Source organism: Mauremys reevesii, linkage group 15, assembly GCF_016161935.1.
Source record: "Mauremys reevesii isolate NIE-2019 linkage group 15, ASM1616193v1, whole genome shotgun sequence".
Lineage (NCBI taxonomy): Eukaryota > Metazoa > Chordata > Testudines > Geoemydidae > Mauremys > Mauremys reevesii.
Window position 1 is genome coordinate 38,927,858 of NC_052637.1, and position 14,094 is coordinate 38,941,951.

General features: G+C 49.0%; 1 protein-coding gene across 10 annotated transcripts in view; it reads left to right on the forward strand.

Moving 5' to 3' along the window:
* ARSG (arylsulfatase G) overlaps positions 1-14,094 on the forward strand; it is an 80,056-nt gene that overhangs the window by 61,073 nt on the left and 4,889 nt on the right. For 8 of the 10 annotated variants that reach the window (XR_005588294.1, XR_005588295.1, XM_039500448.1 and 5 more), the window contains one exon: positions 6,996-7,116. Coding sequence is in view for 6 of the 10 variants with exons in the window: in XM_039500448.1 (XP_039356382.1) it covers positions 6,996-7,116 (121 nt within the window). In the remaining 4 variants the exon portion in view is untranslated. Of the gene's footprint in view, positions 1-6,140; positions 6,406-6,995; positions 7,117-14,094 lie in introns of all 10 variants that reach the window. The other 2 variants (XR_005588297.1, XR_005588296.1) reach the window with 2 other exon arrangements.

The window sequence follows — 14,094 nt, forward strand, 5'->3', positions numbered from 1 at the left end:
GGTCATCTTTGTTTTCCCAGTGCTGCAGCGTATTTCTCTTTGCTGTCATTAAACCAATAGGAATCCACCTCCAGGAAATCTGGCAGAGATCGAGCACTCTTATCGGCTGCATTGCCAATGTGTCCTCTCTCAGGTTAGAGAGGTAGTGCAGCCTGCTGCTCTGAACTTTTGCCCCAGCTCACCCTGGGGCCTGGGCCCACACCCAAAGGCAGTCTTTTCCAGCTGTGGCCTCTGCTTTTAGGTGCCTCTCTAGGTACTTATGGGCCCCTCATCACTGGGGCATCCAAGCACATGGATATGATCCTCACTCACCCCTGCGAGGAAGGGCTGGGCTGTTCTCCCCATTATACAGAGGGGAAACTGAGGCCCTGAGAGACTAAGTGACTTGCCTAAGGTCACACGGGAAGTCTGTGACAAAGCCAGGAATTGAATTGGTGTCTCCTGAGTCCCAGTCCAGGCAACTGTAAATCCCCTAGTAGATGTAAAGCTGTTGTGTCCAGGACTTTTACTCTCCCCTGACTGCAGGAGCCCCAGGGTAGGGGGCATGGTGTGGCATGTTGCAATCAGAGTGGAAATTAGCAGCCTTTGTGGCTATTCTGACCTGTGCTGCAGGCTGAGCTGACACTTGTCAGGCCCAGGATAGGGTTCTCACTAGCTACGCTCCCCATCAATCCCTGTGCCCACCCCAGATTGGTGCAGGAATTAACTCTCCTCCCCTGGGCCTTATACTGAGATTTAGTTACTCCTGCTGGAGATGTGAGTGCTTTGAACATCTGAAAACAAGGCACTCAGTGTCTCAGGCTGATGAATAAAGCAGCTCATCCGAGCTGGGCATTCAGAAATTAGTGGATGCTTTTGGAAATGTTGGCCTCAGTCCTTCTTCACCACCATTTCATCCTCCTGTTAAACCTTCTTCGTTGCACAGAGGTGTGGCCGAGATTCATTAGCTAACGTCTGTGCAGCATGCCATGTATTGCTGTCCCCTGCCCTGGAAAGGGCATAGTCCCAAGGGCTGTCCAGATGGGTCTTTCCGATCTCTTGTTCCTGTGATCCCAACTGGCATTGGAGAGCGTAGGCGCCACCTGAAATGATCACCCTGAAGGAAGGGAGGATGCAACACGCCAAGCCCAGGAAATGCAAGCGGCTGGCTGCATTGTGAAAGAGACACGCCTTTATATTAGCTTGGCTGCGCTCCAGTCTCTCCGTCAGGGCTGCTAATGCAACCAGCGCTACATGGTGCTGGGAAAGACTCTGCATGCTGTTCGGAGCAGATCCCAGCAGGGAGGAGATGGAGCGTTCCTGTGGAGTTGTGAGCGATGGATCTGAGTGCAGGAGGAAGGTGCATGGGGTGAAATGTCCAGCCCCAATTAAAGCAGTCAGGGTAAAGGCTTTGCTCCCATTGGGGAAGAAGCCAAGCAGCATTTTTGTGTGACTGAAAAATCTCTCTGTGGATGAAGGTTGCCCCTCACCCTCAAACGATGGTGATGCAGAAGGCCATTGTGGGGTGATGTTTGGAGGTGCACATGGAGTGTAATCTCTTAAAGATCTGATCCTGCAACCTCTGCGTGCAGAAAGCTCCCATTTACGTTGATATGGGCATTTTGCTTGCATAAGCCCAGCAGGGTTGGACCCTTTATGGATTACACGGTAGAAGCGCCTTCAAATTCCTTGGGCCGGCTTCGGAATGGCCTGCACTGCTTCTGTACTCTGTGTGGCTATCCTGGGGAGAGCAGTGCTGAGCGAAGCTTGCAGGAAGCCCAGGTCAGTGGACAGCAGGGCACAGAGCCATGGAAAGCAAGTCAGAACTGAACAGAAACATGCTGATGCACTCTGTGTTCTTTTACACACACTGTCCTCCTGTGTGCCAGTGCAAACGTGCAGCTTCTAGCTTGTTTCCACTGAAATGTGCCGTGTCTAACTGTTTTGCTTAATGATATTTAACTAGTAGAGCCTGCCGTGCCTTCACCATTCTCCTCACTAGTCAAAAGTAGGGCCTTGAAGTAGGTCACTGGGATGAATAAGAAGCAAATTGCACCATCATTTACTACACACTCTCTTGGCAAAATTCTGCAGATTGAGCAAAGCTATTCTGCAGTATTTTCTGCAGAGATAGGTGTGCATCTTGCTTAATAGCTGTTTATTGCTGCATAGCCATCTACGTTGTCTCATCAGCAAAATATGGTTTGAGGTGGATTTAAAGAGAGAGACTTTTACTCTTGTGATGTCATCTAGGATCCTTGTGAGCTACTTGCTGCTCTGCTTCATTGATTTTTGAAAAAATATTCCATCCTGGTTCTTGCCATACAATGAGCTGGAAGCAATACCTGTCGTGTCAGAACTTCCAGTGTTGAAAGTTTGAATGGCTTTATTTACCCACAGGTCTCCTTATGAGTGTTTGCTATGTAGGCAAAAGCATCTTCCTCTTTTAGTGCTGCCATGTTTTCCCAGCTTTACTTCTTAGATTCATCCTCTTGCACCACATTCGCCTTCACCCAGCTCTTGGAAGGTCGCAAATGCACATTCACCTAGAGAGATGTACTAAATTGTCAGGAACAGCAGCACTGATTCTTAGCCAAGGAAGTGAGTTTTGAGGTTTGGATGTTGCCATCCCAGGGAAGGAGGTGCCATCCCTTATATTGGTTGCAGGCACCTTCAAAATACCCAAGGTAACTTGACACAAGAGCTTAAGTGCAAATTGTTAACCCTTTCAGTCTCGAGCTGACCCCAGGCAGAGTTGTTGCAGTGTATTTATGCTGGTTGGCCTGGCCGGGGACCGGTTCATGGCTGGAGTTTTGTCAACAGGCTTAGAAGTCTCTTCTTCCCTTGATATGCACGTCCAGCTCGTGTCTTCCCAGCTCAGCCGTCAGCAAACTCTGAATCCAGAGATACCAGCTAAGAAAGAGCTGTAGACCTGGAACATTGACAGGAAAGATGAATTGTCATCAAAGGTTCTATTACAGCATGAAACCTCCTGACATCTGTGATCTGCAGGGGATGCTGGAACGTGATACCCCCGGAGAACTCTGAAATCTTCATGATCAAAAGCCAGTCACAGGGGAGACTGCTCACAGGGGGATGGGGAAAGAGATTGACAGCAAGAGTTGGAGTCACAGTGTCACATGCAACACAGAGCGCAGGAATAAGGGCGATAACGAACTCAAAGCTTGGCTCCCATTCAAGGCCCACCAAACTGGGTGAGCCTGAGCTGTGTTATGGAATAACCCCACACCTGTGTGTGGTTTCAAGACACATTGCACCAGCCCAGAGTTTAGACTGTAAACTCTTTGGAGCAGAGTTTTATGAGGTTGCCCAGGACCTAGCATGATGGGGCCCTGTGAGCACTCCTGTGTAAGTATTAAATCATCCTGCAAAGGCATCTGCCTGTGAGGCCATGAAGGTCCCTTTGCAGAATTGGGACCATGGTTAGGAGCTGTGACTGGGTGAAATGTAGGTGTTTCTAGCATGGCCAGTGGGTCTGATGTGCCCCTGTCACATATCCCTCTTTTCTCCCCTTACACAATCCCTTTCCAGCACTGAGTCTCTGATCATTTCCACCAGCCTGGCTGCTGTTCCCAACCTATTTTTGGCATAATGGTTTGAAATTGTTCTAAGAGGTAATGCTAAGAGCCAGATCCTGAGAGGTGCCGCTTGCCTGGCCCGTAGGGGAGCTGCAGGCAGGTGGCAGCCTCGGGGTCGGCTCAATGGGAGCCATAGGCCATGTCTACACTACGGGCGTTGTGGCAGCGTAGCGGAAGGGGGTTTTCCGTTGGTGTAGGAACCCCACCTCCCCTAGCAACTGTCGCTAGGTTGATGGAACCTTGTTGGCCTGGGTGGGATTCCCTCGGCGATGGGGCCTGAGTGTTCTCTGTTTGGAGCCTGACTTATTTAACAGCCTCCCCACTTGCCTCACCCATCAGCCAGCCTCTAGAAGAGGGCGTTAGACTGAGCCTGCCTTTCTGCTCTCCTCGGCGTTGCGTGGCCGCTCGGTCTCTTGGCAGCCGGAGAAATAGGAGCATCAAGTTCCTCTGCTCCAACTCACGCAACTGGGATAGTGCCAATGGGCCCAGGCCAGAAGTGCTCACTCAGGCAAAACTCCCGTTATGGCCAGTCGTGCTCCTTGACTTCCGTGGGAGGGTTGGTTGAGTCAGGAGTTCAGGCCTGGGCCCCGAATACCTGGTAGTCCTACTGCTGCTTGGCATGGCACTTCTGCTCCAGCCCAAAGCACAATAGTAGTAATCCACCTCCCAGTGCCTCTGTGAGACAGGGACGTTGTAGGGTTGTTTTGCCTTCCGCAGGCCTGATAAGCTAAGATGCAGGTTAAGCTAGTTACCTGAGATTGCACGGAGTCAGCAGCAGAACTTGGAGCTCCTGCCAGTGGGTCCTGATCAGCGGAACCTGCCCCCCGCTCATGTTTACTTCCTAAAACAGAGGTGTTACCCGCCTGGCTCAGCCCAGCTGCCTGGAGGTCCAGGAGGCTGAAGGAACTCTTCCCACGCTGGCAAATTCCGTCATACGTCTGTAAGTGCCGGCCCTGGGACAGAGACCTTTCTGGATTTCCAGCAAGCAGGGAGTTACCACCCTGTTCAGATGCCTTAGGCATGCAAGGGATAAGAGGCTTTCCCAGGTTGCTGTTCCAGGCTGGGAGTTATCTGTTCTTATATCCAACCTCCTTTAACGCTTCAAGAATAAACCCCTGAGGAGGAGAATGTGCTGATGAAAGAGGCGCTTTCATTGCTGATCCACACTGCTAGTTCACGCCAGCGATGGAAGCCCTGTGCCCCGACACTCGCAGCCTTGTTGTAACTCTTGTGGGAGCCTAGCGTAAGGGGCCTGCTCAAAGCTACTTGCGAGAGGTTTCGGAGTCAAAGGAACACAGGCTACAGTTTTCATAGGGTCCCAAACTCCCAGCTACCATGGAAAGTCAGTGGGAGTTAAGGGCCTAACTCTTTTAGCCCTCTTTAAAACCCCAAGCCCCAGTGTTTCTTACCGAAGCAGGTCGTGAACACTGCTGAGTTCTTACCTGCTTGTTTTCATCTGCGGATCTTGAAGTGCTTTTTAACATGAAATGTTTCTCCTCTCCTTGTGCACGTGGTCCAGGGATTTCTGGGGAATGTCACTGATCTATACTGACATCCTGTTTCCTTTATAAGGGGCTGGGGGCTGCCCTGGGAGGACACATCTGTCCCCAAAGTCGGTGCGTAGCTTGTTTTGACCATCCTAGATTGCCTGACGCTCATGCTCCCTGGCAGCCATGGTGGCTGTCCACTCCAGAGGACGTAGGAATCATACGTGGCCCTTGTGGGAGTGCATTCATATTTGTGCCACCAACTGGGAGGATTAGAAGGGAAACAGAGCTACAGAAAGTGAGGGTTAGATGAGGAGGAACAGAGATGCAGAGAGCTGGATTTGCCCCTGATCTCACTGGAGTTGTGCCTGCTTATGACAGTGGTGAATTTGGCCTGGAAAGTGTAAATGACTTCCCCAAGGCTGCACAAGAAGTCAGTAGCAGAGCCAAGAGCTCAGGAGTTCCTGGTCCCAATCCCATGCTCAGTCCATCAGACCGTGTTCATGTACAATCAGCACGTTAAAAGTTGGCTGCAGTCCACAAACAGCAGACAGACACTCTCGCCCTTCCCGTTCCTGGCCTTACGAGTCTATACGTTGCAGCTCCTAGATGGCAGGATGCCTGTTCCTCTCTGTGTGCCACACCCTTAGCAGGAGCTTAGTACATGGAGTAACCAAGAATTAGCCCAGAGCAGTATTTTGTGGCTGAGCTGTAAACCCCCGAAAAGAGAGGATGATGGTGGAAATGCTGACGGCTTTTCAGTATAAGTGTACAAAACAGCACTGCTCTCATTTTCCAGTCTGGTTTCTATGGCTCCGGTGTGTGATGCATAAGTGAGGCCACATGTTCCTAGGTTACAGGATCTGCTGTGACTGGAGTGAAAAGTGACTGAGTTAGCACTTTCCCTTCAGAGGGTAACTTGGCACCTTCCGGGGGGACTTCATAAAGGGTTATGTGGCCCTGCCGCAACTGCAGTATCTCTGGCCAGCTTCCTCTTTGATGTGGACTCCCAGGTATCCGAGAACCTGGAGGCCCAAAGGATTCCTCTGTGTGCTTCTGTGTTCCTTTCTGGCAGGAGATGCTCAGCCGTGCCAGCAGAGAGGATGAACTAGGAGTTAGGGTGCGGCCTAGCACTTGGGAGAATTGGGGTTCAAATCCCACCTGATTATCGTGTGTACTGTGGTAGCATCTAGGTGCTGTACAAACACAGGACAAAAAGACCCTCCCTGCCCTAGGGAGCATCTCTGCCACAGACACTCTGTGTGACCATGGGTCTCCATCACGTGAGTGAGGTGCGGACAAATTGATTGAGGATAGTGCGGTGCTTAGCTTGTACAGAGGTGAGGAAGCCCAATAAATGCCTCTGGAGAAACCATGTTCCCTAGCAGCTCCAGCCCCGTTGTGCTGGGCAAAGCCCATTTTGACCCATTCTCCCATATTTTAGTAGTGAAATTGTTCAGCTTGTCCTGTCGCTGGGGGCCTCTGAGCTCTTTCCAGCTGCTGTGTCCTTTGGCAGACTGATTTGTGTAAGACGTGCTGGCTCTTCTCATGCACATGTACTCACTATCCTAAAAATATGCTAATCAATATGGGATATAAGGCAATTGCGTCTCCCGTACAGAGCATGCCCACAGCAAGCTGTGCCTCACGTTACCAGGGCTCTTTCATTAAATACGCCGAGGCTAGGGATTCTGGCAGGCTTCTTGGATGGGTGCCCTTACTCACAAGTGCCATTAGCTTTGATAAGCGGCAGGATTGAACTCCAGCGCTCCCCCAGCATCCAGGCCCAGAGGGCCCCGACATTACTGTTAGGCCTGGGAAGGGCTCGCTGGGGACAGGCTCAACTTCTTTTGCTCCAAGCTCAGGGGTGTGGATGGGATTTTAATGATTTTAATTTCATGTTTTAATGAAAGCTTCCTCTCTGCTCCAGCACCACAGACATTTTCCCCACCTTGGTGTCCCTGGCAAAAGCAAGCCTGCCTCCCGACAGGCGCTTCGATGGTTCAGATGCGTCTGAGATTCTCTTTGGGCAGTCGCGCCACGGGCACAAGGTACGTAGTGGACTCTCTTTAACGTTCAGCTGCAGGGGGAGTTACAACCACCACCTCAGTGAGGGTTAATTGTTCCTTGTGCATGCGAGCGTTACCGTCGGTGCAGTCACAGTGGGAATGCTGCTGTAGACAGACGGGCGCCACTTTAACCACGGTGTCATGTAGGCACACACTGGTAGAATGGTGGGAAATTCTACCATGGACACAGCTTCCTTAGGGGTGTGGTTTGACTGGCTGGGGGCAGTGGGGTGCAGAGGGCTAGTTAGGGAATGAACAGTAGATTCATGATGCTATCTCCCAGACTCCCTTCCCAGCTCATTTTGAGGTCTTACATAAATTGACTCTGATGGGTCTCAGGTCTGACATCCCATGACAGGACTCCATATTATCAACTGCCCAACATTACTTGGCATCATTCAAGAGAGATCTGAAGCTAAGCTAGCCTGGAATCTGAGCTGCCTCTTCACTCAAGACAGGGTGGTCTCTTCCGGGCACTGCTGAGATTGCCGGGAGCTGGTGGAAGGGTTGGAGAAGAATATGCGATGGCTTGATTTTATTTGTAGTACACAATGGTAGCACCGAGCGGTCTCAGCTGAGATTCCAGGCACTATACAGACACACAGTGAGATACAGTCGCTGCCCCCAAGGGCTTATCATGTAAGTAGACAAGATAGACCAGCATGGGAGGCGAGAGTGGACTTGCTTGAAGTCACACAGCGCATCAGTGGACAAGCCAGAAATAGAACCCAGGTTTCCTGGCTCCCAAGCCTGACTACCGACTGCAGCACACTCCTTTAGCAGCAAGATGGCAGTTACAAATTAACCTTACCAGATTTGGAACTGCACATTTCTGTGGGCTCCGCTGGCATTTCCCAGCTTGGCCAGAATGTCAGAGGCTGGATTTCATGGCAGGGGTGAGGTGGGGCGGGGCAGGGCAGGGCAAGATACAAAAGATTTTTTAAGAAGAGTAGTTAAAACTTGATTTGTACCCTGAGCAGCTTGGTTAGTGGGAGCGTGTGGCCCATCAATATGGCATTACGGGCTAAAGTGCCCCTGCCCTGCTGGACAGCACTCACCTGGCTCCATGTGTCACTGGAGTCATCGGGACCTGTCTGTGAGTAGCCGAGAACCAGAGCTTGGCCCTTGCCCCATTCCTTTCATGCTTGGTAGTTGACCTGACAGATCTTTCTCCCTGTGCATTTCATAGCTGAGATGCAGTGACAGGAACGCCATCCCATGTGGTATTGGGGTCGCTGTAGCACTAGAATTAGAGAGAAACAAAAATCCCCGGCACTTGAAACCAGTAGCGTGTCTGTCTTGATTTGACAAACAGGGTCATGATTAAGCTCCTGTTTGTTCTGAGCCCTGGCTTGAACAAGATGCCCATTATCAATCTGTAAGTAGGGCAGCCAGTCCCATATCCTGCAGCTTTCAATCCACATGACAATAGGACCTTCTCACAGCTCCCTAATGCATGAGAAATGCAGTTAGCAGGACAGCCATTTCTGAGCCTTCCACAAGATTTTGGCTGCAGGACTCCAATGGCCTTTAATGAGCATCCCACATCTAAAATCTTGCTCTTTGTTTTGAAAGTCTGCCCTGCTGGGAGCTTCTCAATCTGGCTCCCGGTAGGGATTTTGGATTTGCCCTCTGAGTCCATTGCGTGTTTGGTATTTAATATTTTTTATGGAAGCCTTTGTTGAATCCTAAGATAAACAACGGAGGTGGGGGAGATATGGCAAAAGCCCATTTGGCTGTGTGAGTTGTGATGGACCTTATTATAATGAGTTTGTAGTGATGGGCCACTGTGAAACGCTACAATTAGTAGAGCATGTCCAGTACTTAAGCACTAGCCAGGGAATTAATCATCCTGAGTGGTTCTTCGCCCTGCAGTGGCTGAAAGCCTCCAGGCAATTCCAGAGAAATACAATAGCCATGATAGATGGGCATGGGCTTGGAGATCTGCTAGCAGCGCTGCCGTGTTCCATCATGGGAATTTCCAAAAGTGTGGGGAGAGGAAATTGAAGGGGGCGTAAGAGGCTGCGGGCGGGTCCCAGAGAGGAAATGGTAGACGGGCAGTCCATAGTGGGCCAGGGGAACCAGAGACTGCAGGGCAATAGAAAATGTAGTGCTGGCTCAGGGTAGCAGTGCTGCAGGACAACAGAGAGTGCGGTGCTAGGGACTGCAGGGTAATAGAGAGTGCGGTGCTGGCTTGGGGGTAACACAGAGCAGCAGCACTGGGCCTGCAGGCTACTAGGCAGTGCGACAGAGAACTGCCAGGGAATGTTGATACCCGAAGGAATAAGTTACATTTTGACCTTAAACCCTAGATTGTCATAATAGGAACAAATATTGAAAGGTTGCATTGGGTACTAATTGAGTTTGCCTGTTGTCTCCAGTTTACCGCCACTAAAGCTCTGATGTGCCCTGTCTGTGGTTACTCACTGATTAATAACACACTCCTGCCTCAAGTCAAACCACTTGTGTTCCTGAGAAAGCCTGCAGACTCCTAGCCATTCAGGACAGGAAATTGGGATGGGATGGGAACCTTGTGTTTACAGCTCCTTTCCCTGCCTGCCAGGGCTGGTCCCTATGCTACATTTCGCCGTGCTTTGCCCTGCCCTGTTCTAAATATCCCCACGGAGATGGAAGGCCTTGGCTATGTGGCCTTTCAAATGATCAGCTTGTGTCTCTTGAGCACTCCCTTAACGGTGAGCAGGCTTTGTAGTTCTCCCTGGAGGATCATAGGGAGTGAATTAACCCTGTCAGGGCCAGACCCTCCCTGGGTTTGGTTAAATGTGGGCAAACAGTAGCTTGCTATTTCTAGGACAAGGGCAACCTTTCAGCCAGTTTTGGGCTCAGCTCAGGGAAGGCTGGTGCCCTATCCAGTGTGTTCTCTGCCTGCGAGCGAGACCCTGGCTCACTCCTGAACCACAGTCCAAACCAGATGTGTTTGAAGTTGCCTGGCTCCCCGTTCTTTAGCCAGCTGGGACTTGAGTTGTTCCCGCCACCTTGACACATTTGGTCTGGTGTGTGCTACGCCTTGCGGAGGGAGAAACAGGCGAGTCTGTCACAGCAATCCAGCACCTCAGAGCTTGTGTATTATATTCTAATAAGGGCACATCCATGGGTCAGCAATCACTTGGCCTTGTGCCTCTCAACACACTCATGCTGGGGAGCTGATTGCATTTCTGCTGTACCTCCCTGCTGAGTGCACGTAGCCAAGTACTTTGCAATGAGAATCTACTCCCTTTTATCTTGTACTTGTGAGCTAGTGATAGCAAAACTGCCTTTGATGTTACAGGCTTTTCCTTGACACAAATCCTCTCTGAACCAGTTCCTTTTTTCTTTTTTTCCCCCTAGCATCTGATTTATGCACAGTTCTGGCAGCTGATTGAGGTGGTTGTTTTTATTTGTGAGGCAGTTTGCTGACTGCAGTGTCTGTACATCTCCTCGCATGATCTCACTTAGATAGCCTTTGCTTTCCACTCCAACAGCACCTATATTCACTAGTAGGACCACTTATGCGGGCTCTGGAACTGCAGCCAGGGTCCTGTTTTGAATAAAGTTTGTTCACAATAAAAACAAATCATATGAAATGTATCACAGATAAAAGCATCAGGCAAATAGGCTTTTTTCAGTAGATTAATGTCAAAGGAATGTTCCTGATGCCCGCTCAGTAATAGAAACATACTAAGTAGTTTAGTTCAAACTTAAAATGATCAGCTTTTTTTTAAATAATAAAGTCAAGAATCACTAGCTATGTAACATACCTAGTAGTAAAGCTTTGCAATTCTCTAGACTAGAGCCATTCACCAGAGGGCTTCAGTTGAGATAAGCAATTTATCTGTGCAGTAAGAATTGTAATAGATGTTTTAGAGATGAGGAGTCCAGTGGCACCTTAAAGACTAACGGATTTATTTGGGCATAAGCTTTCATGGGTAAAAAACCCACTTCTACAGATGCATGGAGAGAAAATTACAGCTACAGGCATAGATATATATTGGTACATGAAGAGAAGGGAGTTACCTTACCTTTAGAGATGGTTAACCTGAGTATAACAATACCGGCAAATGTTTCAAGTGTAGACAAGGCCATATACTGGTACAGCTTATTCCTCTTCCTGCATAGGAATAAGCCATACTGGTATATGGCCCCTTTATACTGATGTGACGGAATACATGCTAGTCAGTGCACCATGTTCATGCCACTGCTATAGTTAAATCAGTACGACTTTTGTGTGTAGACGAGACCTAATTTTAAGCATGTAAGGAGACCCACTGGGCTTGATTCTCATTTATGCTAAGGAATTGTCTGCACACGGGGGTAATGTGCTGACAGAGGTGTGATGTCTAAAACACACTAACATGTTGCACATTAATTAGTCCATGTAGACCCTGCTGGTGCATTTTAACATAATGCTCTTTGGAACAGCACTACATTAAGCACACTAGGAGACCTTTAGTTCACACCAGTAGGATCAACATGGAACAATTAATGCTCTAGGTTAGTGTGCTTTAGAAATTACACCCCTGTACAGCGCATTATTCCACCATGAAGACAAGCCCTAAGGCCAGTTTACGCTGTCCAGCTACTTTAAAGGGGCCTTAATGGTGGGTGTGAATGTATTATTAACTCCCACTTCAAGGCTCGTTCGTGCTAACAAAGCAGTGTACAGTGGTCTCGGTGTACATGGAAATTTTTACAGGAAAAAAATATTTTTGATTAAATTTTTCAGAATGCCAAACCTGTTTTTTTTTAAACCAAAAAACAGTCCCATAAACAGTTTTGAAAAGTGAAAAGTTGTTGAAAAACTGGGGGGGGGGGGGGTTGGTGGGAAATGTACAGGAAACGTTTATGAAAACAAAGCAAACCAACGGTTTATAAAATTTCCCACCAAAACTTGGCATTTTTTGTGTAAACCACATTATTCCTTCATTAGTAGCGGCTGTATTCATTTATCTAGCTTTTTCCCGGATAGAGAACACATGGATGTAAAATCCCAGGGCATCAAAAAAGATGACAGTTCATAAAATGGGAATAGGAATCAGGGTCCATAAATTCAACAGCCATCAAAGTGATTTCAGAAAGAAGTGCTCCATTTGGGAAGTGAACAGGACTTAAACACAAATGCCAGTTGGAATTATTAGTGTGGGTGGGAGAATATTGTACATTTGAATTCAGTCATGTTATCTTGGGGAGTCCAGGAAACAGAGAATAACTCTTGAAGCCATTACCAGTTTCTCTTTTGACTGCAGGTTGGTGTGGATCCTCCATATTTTTCATATGCGTAGGGTTCTTTGAATAAAGGCCAGCCAAATGTTAGACAAACACCATATCTGATCAGATCAATGGTTCAACCAGTCCAGTATCCCGTTTCTGACAGTGTTCAACCAGGTGCTTCAGAAGAAGGAGTAGAACCTTCGTAAGAAACAGATATGCAATAATATTGTCATGGGGGGAGTTCCTTCCTGGCCTCAAGCAGTTATGGGTTGGCTTATAGCCTGAAGCATGAGGGTTTATATCCTTTCTACATTTGTATAATATCTAATGAAACTGCATGATGAAGTTGGTCTAATATCTAATTCTGTTCAAATATCTGATCGTCCAAAGCTCTTTCCGCATCTTGTAGCAGTGAGTTTGACAGATTAGTTATACAGTAAAAAGCATTTAATTGTATCTGGAGATTTTTTTTAACCCTCTGATTTTCTTGGGTGAAGTTTTCTTCCCCTCCCTCTTGTGTGGCTGGACACATAATTTCTATAGTGAAGGGGAGCAGGTGGAAGCTCAAGCATTGATCATGTCTGATGGGAAGAGGGGGGTTGAATTTTTAGAGACACTAAGGGCTAGTCTACACTTACGAGCCGGGTCGACCCGGTGAGTTCGACTTCTCGGAGTTCGAACTATCGCGTCTAATCTGGACGCGATAGTTCGAACTCCGGAAGCGCCGCGGTCGACTCCGGTACTCCACCACTGCAAAAGGCGGTGGCGGAGTCGACCTTGGAGCCGCGGACTTCGATTCCGCGGCGTCTGGACGGGTGAGTAGTTCGAACTAGGGTACTTCGAATTCAGCTACGCTATTCACGTAGCTGAATTTGCGTACCCTAGTTCGACCCCGCTTCTAAGTGTGGACCAGCCCTAAGATACTCCAAGGATGATATGGGCCTGACCCAGCCATCTGCTGTCAATAGGGCCATGTCTATACTACAGGGACTGGCATAAACCCATAGCTTAGCTTACCGCTTATGACGGAAGTGGTTTTTCCCTGAGTGATGGTAGCTAGCTTGACAGAAGAATGTAGCTGCATCTACACTGAGGGGAAGGAGAGCATAACTACGGTGCTTTGGGGTGTGGGTTTTTCACACTCCTAAACACAGTAGCTGAGTTGACCTACATTTTAGGTGTAGCCCAGGCGCCAGGCCTAGAAGTGGCACCCTGAAGGTACATCTACACCACGGGCAGTGGCAGGTAGGGTATGGAGCTACACGTCAGAGTGAAAAGCGGGCTACCTGTGTCTGTGAAAGGCTATGGCAGCGGCAAAAGGCTCCGGCAGTGGGGAGCTGCTAGAGCTCTTCCCCGCTGCCTCTACCCTGCCACAACCTTTCCCTGTTGCTGGAGCCTTTCCCTGAGGTGGGGAAAGGCTCTGGCAGCGGGACACTGCACTGCTAAAAATAGCGGTGTAGCTGGGGGAGCGCTGCTTGGGTGTGTAGAGAACCATGTCAGATACGTACCCGGGTACATACCCTAAGGTTCCGGCCCCCTCCTAAGCTGCCTACGCTGCCGTTTATAGCTGTGCTGAGGGCTGTACTCTACCCAGCACTATTAGGAGAGTGCACTGTAGGCTTACTGCCTTATGGAATCCAGATCCTGTCCCTGAAGGGGTGGCCTGGGTAAAGAATGTTCCCTTTGGTTGGGAAAAAAGAAAGGGCAAAGTAGATGAGAAACAGCATTTCGCTGTCCTGAGGCGAAGGCCCGGAG